The sequence below is a fragment of the Enhydra lutris genome, unplaced genomic scaffold, assembly GCF_002288905.1.
Source record: "Enhydra lutris kenyoni isolate GAN:26980312 unplaced genomic scaffold, ASM228890v2 scaffoldscaffold46, whole genome shotgun sequence".
Taxonomy (NCBI): domain Eukaryota; kingdom Metazoa; phylum Chordata; class Mammalia; order Carnivora; family Mustelidae; genus Enhydra; species Enhydra lutris.
The window spans coordinates 681,662-691,808 of NW_019154130.1; the positions used below are offsets into that span (position 1 = coordinate 681,662).

The 10,147-nt window shown below is 54.9% G+C and overlaps 1 protein-coding gene across 1 annotated transcript; it reads right to left on the reverse strand.

The window, feature by feature from the left end:
- Positions 1-7,852: 7,852 nt before the first annotated feature.
- Positions 7,853-9,598, reverse strand: LOC111156537 (frizzled class receptor 10). Its single transcript, XM_022517499.1, has one exon. The coding sequence runs from the start codon at positions 9,596-9,598 to the stop codon at positions 7,853-7,855; it is 1,746 nt and encodes a 581-aa protein (XP_022373207.1).
- Positions 9,599-10,147: the final 549 nt, after the last annotated feature.

Sequence of the window (10,147 nt, forward strand, 5' to 3'; positions counted from 1 at the left end):
TCAGGTCATGATCCCAGGATCCTGGGATCGAGTCCCACATCGGGCTCCTTGCTCAGCGGGGAGCCTGCTTCTCCCCTGCCTGCTCTGTCTACCGCTTCCCCTGCTTGTGCATGCCATTTTCTCTCTCCAACAAATGAATAAATAAAATCTTTAAAGAAAAAAAAGAAGAAGAAGTAAGCTCTTTCTTACCAGGGTTTCAGTTTCTCTGCCTTGCGTATTGGCTCAAATTTGACGGCTCACTATCATTTTGTCTGGGCAACAATTTTAAGAATCGAAATAGATTCAGGGAGCTCGTAATACTCAACTTTAACGATACTGGGCTTTCAAGGGAAAATGAATTAAATGAAGTACAGCAGACCACCTGGCCAAGATAGAGCCAGGAGGAAACAGTCGTAAGGAAGCAGATTTTAACTCAACATAAGACATTTTTAAAGACTGAGCAGTAATCCAAGATGGGACACACAAGTGGTGGTGCCCAAGAGAAGTCCATACGGCCAGGAATAACGCAGAGGAGCTGTAAACTTCAGGTGGCGGTGGGTTGCCACTCAAACTAAGTCAGGAGAACCATCAGCACCACCTGCGAGTTTATTACAAATGCAGACTCTTGGGTCCCACTCAGACCTACAGAATTAGGGTCTGTGTTTTCTCAAGAGCCCCAGGTGATTTGTATGCACATTAAAAGTTCAGAAGCACTGGACTCGTTAACCAAATCAAATATATTTTCCTACCCGTCATAGGATACCCAGCGTGCGGACTCTCAGAGAATTCAAGTAGCTAATTATCTCAAGTAAGAAGAAACCTGGAGGTGTCAGGCTTGATGAAGTCATCATGAACTTAGCTCTTTCCATGCGCAGAGGGCCTGCTTGAATACTGAGTTTATGGCCTCATGGTTACAAAAAGGTTGCAACAGCTCCATGTACAACTTTCAGACACTACTTATGAGCAGGAAAAAGGCAGGCGTCCTCACCATCTGCCTTTTCATTATGAAGCAAATTCTTCCCTAGAACCCTCCCTGACTTCCATCTACACACACCGGTTCTTCTGTCCCACCTCACTGAGCAGACCACCTGAAAATGTGCACACCTAATCCAACGGGATCCTCTTACTTGCAAGAATAAAAACTTTAGAAGGCAGAGCTGGGCTGGAAATTAAAATACACTTCCAACTTTGCCTGATGCCCTTTCCTCCCTTATGTTTTGCTCCCTAATGCCCTCTGTTACCCAAGAGATGTGATTCACTCCCCTGAACATCCCTGTAGCATTGGACTTTATTAACTGAAAAAAAAAAAAAATGACTACAATCATGACACCCTTAGAAGAATGGTACGTTTTATAATGGAACTTTTCCTTTCGTTCTTGTGGTGTTCGTTTTTGTCTGTGTAGACCCGTGTCATCCCTCTAGCAAACGAGAATCACGGATTCTTTGTAAACCCGTCATGTCCTCTGTGTGTTAGGCCAAGCACGGAAGAAAAAGGTGGCATTTATTCGCCCCAGTACTTAAGAAAGTCCCTTTAAGAAGAAAAAAAGTTTCAGCCGGCCCAAACGGTTTCTGAACCTAAGGCTTCTGCTTTGGCCTGACACCCAAGGACACCTCGATGGTATTTTCTCAAGGTTGGTAATCGAGCCACAGACACACGGTAGGAAGGAAAGCCATTTGCAAATGAAAAATCTTGCTCAAAGCCAGCAAAATCCAAGTGTTTTATGAGAGGGCGGGCCTGGGAGGTGAACAGGTGCTGCTCTGCCCCAGGCTCGAGTGAGGGAGGAGAGCAGCAGCAACAGGGCCCTTGTCTCTGCTGATCAAAGTGGGCACCTGTGCCTCGTAATCACCGGCACCGACCTTTCAAAGCAGGCCCTGATTGATCATCTGTCAGGGGTAATGACTTTGTAGTTCTGCCTAAACTACTAAAACGTTGTTAGGATAGGTTTTTAAGCGGGTTTGCTACTTTCCTTCTTCTTCTTCTTTTTTTTTTTTAGTGTAAATATTCCCCTGAATGCCATAAAGTGCCCCCTCCCTTGGGGGACATCTGTTGGGAGAGACCCCCGGCCGCTGGAGAACGACCAAGAGCCTCTCATCCATCATCACAGTGTCCTTGAAGCCGCCAAGGGCAGAAGTCCCTTTGTGGGAGACGGAACGGAGCGTTTCAACTCCAGACCCTCCGGATGCGAGCTTGGTATCAGCCCTCCGCCCTGCCTAAAATGTCTTCTAATAACAAAGCGAAACTCAGGGGCTTTGGAGAAGTACGCCTCAGCTGTGGATATGGCGCGGGGTCTGGGAGCATCACCTTCCCAGGGGCGGGACTGTTGGAGTCCCCAATTACCAAGGCTCACCTCTGCAGTGGAAACTTAATCTGCACGGATTTCAAACGCCTCCTTCCCTCCTCCCTCCAGCTTGGCCTTCACACTCTTAATAAAACATTAAAAAACGCTCCCCACCACGTTGCGGGAGCGCGTTCCACGAGCTTCCCTGAAGTTGGGCCGCGTTTCCTCCACCCGCACATTACAGCGATCCTCCCGCATTTGCGTACAGAGGTGTCCGCGCATGAGGTCCGCTTCCCCGCGAAGTGAGTGTGATGTTATTGTGTTCAAAGAGGAAGACGGAGCATATTCTCCACCACGGCAGAGACACCGCGCCTGCCTTTTCAACTTGAAAGATCAGTGGATATTCTGTGTAACCCGACCACGGCATGGGGAAAGTGTTTCTAAAAAAAAAAAAAAAAAAAAAAATCCCTCATTCTTTTTAAAGATCATTACTCATTAGCGTGCTGGGTTTAACTTTCTGGGGGAGGGAGGGGCAGAAGCAACATACCAGCAGTATGCATGGAGCGTTTGCCCTCTGCCAACTCGCCTTCTGAATGCTGTGCATAGGGAAGCTTATTCCATCCTGGGACGGTTGTGTGGAACGCAGACTGATAAATTGGATTGCTCAGGACATGGAGCACGTATCGAGGGAGGCACCAACAACATCCCCATTTCATAGATGGAGTAATAGAGGCAGGAAAGTCCAGTAGGGGCAAGACAGGGATCAGTCCCAAACCATATTAGATACCCAGCCCTGGAAGGGTGAGGAACCCACGGGCGCCCCCTTCTGCTATTCCTCTCTGTCCTCCTCTCTTCCTTTCAAGGAAATAATACGGGAACTAGGAGGGTATCTATGGCTGGGTGAATAATTCCTGACTTGTCTGTTTTCGGTCTGGAAGCAGTGCCCCCCACAGGCTCTAGTAGAGGACTAAAGACTATCAGCCCCTGGAGATCATTTTAGTTTTGCTTGGGTGGCCCAAGAGTTAAAGGAAAGAGAGAGGTGAATGGCCCAGGCGTGGCAGGGTAATCGGGAGGGATGCTTGGGTTTCCAGCCTCCGAGCTCCGTTTGCCTCTATCTGGCTCACATATTCCTACTCCAGAGGTGGCCATTACCTACTCTCCAGCAGTCCTCCCTGTGACGGTGAGAAACCCCGCCTTGGGGGTTAGGGACTGCTCTTCCTCATGAGGAAGCGGCCTCCTCTTCCTCCTCCACCTGTGCTCCCCCTCCCTCTCCCCCTCCCTCCCTCTCTTCCTCCCTGCTCTGCCCTCCCCCTCCTTCCTTCCCTCCCTCCACCCTCTTCCCTCTCCTCTCCCTCCCTTTCTTCCTCCCTCCTGTCTTCCTCCCCATCCTTTCTCCCTCCTCCTTCCTCCCTTCCCTCCTCCTCTCTCCTCCTCCTCCTTCTTCCTCCCTGTCCTTTTTCATCCCCTTCCCTCTCTCTTGCCTTCCCTCCTCCCACTCCCTCCTTCCCTCCCCCTTCCCTCTCCTCCTTCCTCCCTCCTCTGCCCTCCTCCCTCTTCTCTCCCTCTTCTGCCTTCCTCCTTCCTACCCCCTCTGTCCTCCTCCTCTTCCCTCCTCTCTCTTCCTCCCTCTTCCCCCCTTTGCCTTCTTTCCCCTCCACTTTCTACTTCCCACTCCCTCCTCCCTCTACCCTCCTCCCCCTCCTCCTTCTTCTGCCCCCAGCTAACCTCTCCTCTAATCTGACCATCTGCAGACATCCACCTGTTCCTCCAGCCCCCCTTCCCAGCCTGCAGACTGACCTCCACCCGGAGGTATCAGAGGCCCCTCTGACCCAAACCGTCTACCCTGCATCCATCTTCCATTCTCCACCAACACATGGCACCCTGCCCGCTTCTGTTTCCTTCCTCCTGTCTTGGTAAATGCCACCTGACCCCCAAGTCAGAATCACGGCCCTCCCTGACCAGGTGTCCCCTCTGGCCTGTCTTGGCATGAACCCAGCCCGGCCCCTGGTTCTGGGTACCCACTCTTAAGCTCACTCTGCCTGGTTCCTGTCCTGACTCTAACCTGTACTTGCTGTGTGACCCTGGGAATTTACTGGCCCTCTCTGGGCCTCAGCTGATACACCTGTAAAGCCCTCAGCAGGCAGGTGGTGCCCCAGGGGCCTGCTGGACTGATTGTCGTTGCTACAGTTGTCACTGCCGTTCCACCCAGAGGCCTGGGCTAGGACCTGTCACAGGCCAGGCCCTTTTGGGAGCTTTGATTCCCTGTTCTTAACTTGTGCTCTAGCCGCTCTAGCCGTTAGCATGCCCTTGAACTATCACCCTGCCATGAAATTTTTCGTGTGGGATCTTCTGCCTTCTGTCTATTTTGAACCTCCTCTGGGAGGGGTTCAAACCTCCTCCCCACGAGCCCTTTTCCTGTGGTGCGGGTCTCCTGCACCAGGCGGTGACCTTGAAGCCCCGTTTCCCAGGCCCTGGCACAGACGAGTGGCTGGGTGGTGGGTCCCAAAGGAAGAACACCCCAGGGACGGCCCACAGGGCAATTCTGGGCAGTCACCTTCCCTGACCTCCCTGCTCTGCTGGATCTGTCACCAGGCAGGCTTCTGTTTCCCCGGAGCTGAGGCTGGGAGGTAAGGAAATCTCCACATGAAGGCCAGTGACAATTCCTTTACAAGTCCCGAGTCCTGAGTCCTGTGACAGAGGACCCAAGGTCCAACGGCGCTGTTTGCAGATTTCCCCCTTACGAGCCTTGATGCTTCTCCTAAAACTCACGAATTATCTACATGTGACCCCAGGTCAGGTTGAGGCTCCTGGAGAGAAGGCCCCACGGAGCGTTTGCTCAGAAGTCCCTTCTGGGGCTACGGGTACACATCACTGGCTGAGTCGGTGTCCCAGGGCACCCGCCCGGCCATATGTAAAATTCTTTAACATTTGTGAACGGGGTACCTGTAGTTTGGGGGGGGTCCACACTGAAACGCATTCTAGACAACAGACAGGAGAGAGGCTTCTGTAGGCCGGCCCGCTGTTCTCCCTAGAACTGAGGTCTGCAGCCCACACACGTGCCCATGTAAGGTGGCTGACGACAGTCTAGTAAGTTTACGACTGAGGATCTGGGGACCACGTTCAGCCTGGATGCTCCCAGCTAGGGATACTGTTATCTTCCCAGACTTTTCAGAGCTCTGTTCCAAACATGTCACTTTTATTTTGCCTGAGTCACCCCAAGGGAGCATAGCGTACATAAACACACCCCTACATCAGTATCCCTGCATGGTCTTTGGGGGACTGGGCGGGATCGATCAACAAATAGGTTTTGTTTGTGGGCATTTGTTTTTTTTTTTTAATGTACTTTAGGCTATTCTGGATTTTATCTTACACCACTTGGCCTACCTAGTTGGTGTTTCTTGAACCTGATTCCAAAACACCCAGGGGCCCTGCTCTAGCGGGCCACGGCCACACACGTCCAGGTGAGGCGGCCCCCCCCATAAACTGACCCATACACTTGCCCAGATCTGCTGTGGATGCATCCACGAGAGGGTGGTCTTACGGTCATCAGGGGGCTTAGTTCCTAAACCCCTTCTTCGGAAAACAGGCTGCCCTGACTCCAGGCGTTGGTCCATCTTGGGAAGTGCTTAATACACATTCGAGATTCTTAAGGGCTCTTTGTTCACCCGGGAGCTTGACATCCGCACGACCCCAAGGAGAGCTTGGTTGACTCTGCTGATTTCCCACGACAAGACGCCTGGACCCTGCCCTTGGATCCTTCGTGTTAGAACTGGAGTTTCGCTGTGCCTCTGACCAGTGAACCTGGGCCCACTTTGGGTGTCTGCCGCTCCAGCAGCAAACACAGGAGAAGCAGCAAGTTCACAGACGTACAGGGCTGACTGACTTCTCCTTAACGCCCCGCCACCCTGAGCAGATCTTTTATCCTGTCTGGGGCTATAACCTGTTTTGTGAACAAGTCCTAGACTTGCCGCTTCGGACTGACGGAGAGGACTCTGTCTCGGTACCGTTTGATCCCATCAGACCCATGGAACCCGATTTTGATTTAATTCTCTGACTTGGCTGGCCCCGCTCCCTGGAGCTCTCACCCGAGGCTGGGCCAGGCTTGCCAGGATTCAGCCACACTTGGTGCCCAGGTGCTCCCAGAGAAAGTGTGTCTACGACCAAGCCCTCACAGCCGGCCACCGAGAGTCACAGCAGCGATGTCCAGCTCTTCCACATTGCCTCCATGTCATTCCACTCAAACTTTAAATTTCTCTGCCAGCCTCGCCAGCCACCCATCTGCTGTTTCACACGACAACCAGTCATCTCTCTAGCTAGAGACGCACAGTCAGGATCTGCTTGAACAGCGAGCAGAGGCAGAAAGTTTGCTCTGCTCTCTCCACACTCAGGCAAGGGAACCTCATGACGCGCAAGGGACCAGCACCAAACTAAAGAACATATTTTATTTTTAATAAAATAGTGGAGCATGAAAAATATCATATATTACAAATATACACAAGCAGGACGGCTCTTCCCTGGGGTGTGGGGAGAATCAACTAGATTTGTGTAGTGCTTCATGAACTATTCATGGAAACCATTTGTCTAACAATAGAAAGAGTCAATAACCCCTTTGGATACTTTTCAATGATCTTTCTCCCCTCCCCCCCTTCCACAAATCAGTCCAAACGTGTATAACATTGGCTTCGTTTCCATTAAAAAGCCACAAAAGGTAACACTAGAGGGTTTCTGAGGGCTGGGCCTCTCTGTGCTTTTGTTGGGATTTCTTTTGTTGTCTTTATGTACAGCAAAATACTTGTTTCTCTTTTCATTTTCACGGAGAGAGGGAAGAAATGTATTGCACATTGTTTGCAGTTGCAAATGTTAGGTTTGGAAGTTTCTGTCTTGGAGAAAGACCCGTTTGTGAAGGCTGGAGTCTATTTTAAGTGACTCCAAATGCACTGGAGTGTGTTAAATCGTCGGGGCTCCCCTTTCTTCCTGTCTGCACAGACGCTGCTGTCCCACACACAGCCTTCCTGGGGGTGGGCCCCCGGGGGGATGGCCCCTCTCCGGAGACCCACTTTGCCTCTCTTGCTCTCTCCCCCTCCTCTGTCCCTCAGTGCTCCCAGCAGAAGTCCTTTACCGTCCAAAGAAGTTACCTCTCCTCTGACTTGTAAATGGGTAGCAAAGCCAGCTCAGAGCATATACACAGCTCTGTTTCTAAGGAAGCTTCGAAACAAAAGTTTCTTCTGGGGCTTGACTTGATTGCAAACCAGTTACCAGAGAGGCTGCTTAACTGGGGACCTCTCCTTCTGGAAACCAAACCAAACAAAAAACCTGGAAGCACATCTCTAACTTTCAGTGTATCACAGCATCCTGAATTTCAGGGTAAAAACTTTTTTCTTTTACTTTTATTAAAAAAACAAACAAAACAAAACAAAAAACAAAAACAAAAACAAAACCCCAAAACAAAAAACACCAACCAGGAAAAGCACCACGTTTTGGCATGGCTCTGACTGCCAGGGTATCCTGTCCGGGAAAGTTTTCCACTCTGGCCCCTTCCCTCCCCAGCTCCCTCTCCTCCCCCCCCCCCCCGCCCCCACCCCCTACAAGCCAGCTCACACACAGGTGGGAGGCTGGGCAGGGATTTCATATTTTCCGAGATGGGTTTTCTGGGGATGCTGGGCTTTTTTGTAAATCCCACCGCTGGTGAGCACACTGGCGGGTTTCCTCTTGCTCTTCTTCTTGAACCTGCGGCTGCAGACGTTCTGCCACGACTGCAGGGTTTTGGACGTCCAGATCCACATCCCGCTGGTGATACCCACCACCAGCAGCATGAAGATCTTCACCATGAAGATCTCCACGGCCGGGATGGAAGCGGCCATCAGACAGTCCAGAGTCTTGGTCTGGTTGTTCATTCTGCACTTGTGCTGGGTGGCCAGGATTTTCCAGTACTCCATGTTGAGGCGCTCGTAAAAGTAGCAGGCGATCACACAGGTGGCCGGCACGGTGTAGAGCACAGAGAAGACGCCGATCCTTACCATGAGCTTCTCCAGCTTGTCGGTGTTCTCCCCGCCCGTCTTCATCACCCTGCGGATGTGGAAGAGCGCCACGAAGCCGGACAGGATGAAGGACGTGCCGATGACCAGGTAGCAGGCCAGCGGGACGAGCACGAAGCCGGTGAGAGCGTTCACGTCCATGCTGCCCACGTAGCACACGCCGGTGAGCTCATCGCCCGCCACCCTGCGCATCACCAGGATCAGGATGGTCTTCACCGCTGGGATGGCCCAGGCTGCCAGGTGGAAGTAGCTGCTGTTGGCCTCGATGGCCTCATGGCCCCACTTCTTGCCCGCGGCCAGGAACCAGGTGAGCGTGAGAATCACCCACCACAGTGAGCTGGCCATCCCGAAGTAGTAGAGGACCAGGAAGACCAGGGTGCAGCCTGTGCTCTCCAGCCCCTCCTGGATGACATAGAGCTGCCCGCTGTCCCGGTCGCAGGCGATGCTCTCCGCGCCGGCAAAGAGGCGGATGATGTAGCCCACGGAGTAGACGCAGTAGCACATGGACAGGAAGATAATGGGGCGCTCGGGGTACCTGAAGCGCGCCGGGTCGATGAGGAAGGTGAGCACGGTGAAGGCGCTGGAGAAGAAGCACAGCACAGCCCAGACGGCCAGCCACACCACCGCGAAGCGCTTGTCGCCGCGGCTCCAGTACACGTCCACGCCGGGTGTGCAGAGCGGCGCGCACGCCGCGCTCTTCTCCACGTGGTGGAACTTGCCCGGGTTGTCGCAGCTGGCGCGCCCCGGGCCCGCGTCCCTGAGCGAGTGCTCCTGCGCGCTGTGCGGCCGCTGCGGCCGGAAGAGGGGCGGGAACAGGCCGGAGCCCCGGGAGGGCTCGTCTGAGCCGTTGTTGGGCGCCTCCATGCACAGGTAGTTGGGATCGTTCTTGCTAGGGAGCTTGCTGCAGTCCAGCGAGTCGGGCCACTTGAAGTTGAACTGCTCCATGATCGGGGAGCACTTGAGCCGGGCCTGCTCGCACATGACCCGGCAGGCGGGGATGGGGGTGGAGACTTGCTCGGTGCACATGGGCGCGTACAGAGAGCACAGGAAGAAGCGGAGGTGGCCGTGGCAGCCGTACTCCACCAGCGGCGCGAACTCGTGCAGCTGGATGGCGGCCTCGCGCTGGTTCTCGTGGCCCATCAGGTTGGGCATGCGGGTCATGTTGTAGCCAATGTCCTTGCACATCGGGATCTCGATGGGTTGGCACTTGCCGTCGCCCGGGCGCTCCATGTCCATGGAGCTGATGGCGGCGCACGAACCCATCACCTGCAGGACCAGCCACAGGCGGGGGCCCGGACGCGGCATGCTGGCGTCGGAGGTGCCCCGGGGGGAGGTCCGCCCCCCTCAGCGCCGCCGCTGCCCGGTTCGGGCTTCGGGCCCCGGCTCCCCGTCCCCGCTCCGGCCCCCGCCCATGCCCGCTCGGCCGGCCCGAGCGCTGCGCTCCGTGCCCCCGGCCTCCGCCGAGGTGGGGGCCGCGGGGGAGACGAGCAAAGTTGGCCAACAATACCGGGAAGCGCGACGGGCCCGGGCTCCCGGCGGGCGGCGACTCCCGGCCGCGGCAAACTTTGGGCTCTTCCGCGAACGCCCAGGTGGAGCGTCAGGGAGGCCGGCGGCGCGGGCGCACGGTGGCCGGCCGGCTGGAGGCGGCGGCGGCTCCTCCCTCCCGCGCCGGCCTCGCCGGGCCGGGCCGCAGCTGCTCGGCGCCGCGCGTCCCGGGCAGAGAAGACGCGCAAAAGGCGAGGGGGGAGCGCAGCCGGGCGGCGACAGGCCCCGCCCCCGGGCGCGCGCCCCGCCCCCGCCGCCGCTTTGCATGAGAAAGCCGGCCCCGCGCCCGCCCCCGACTCCCCCCCGCTC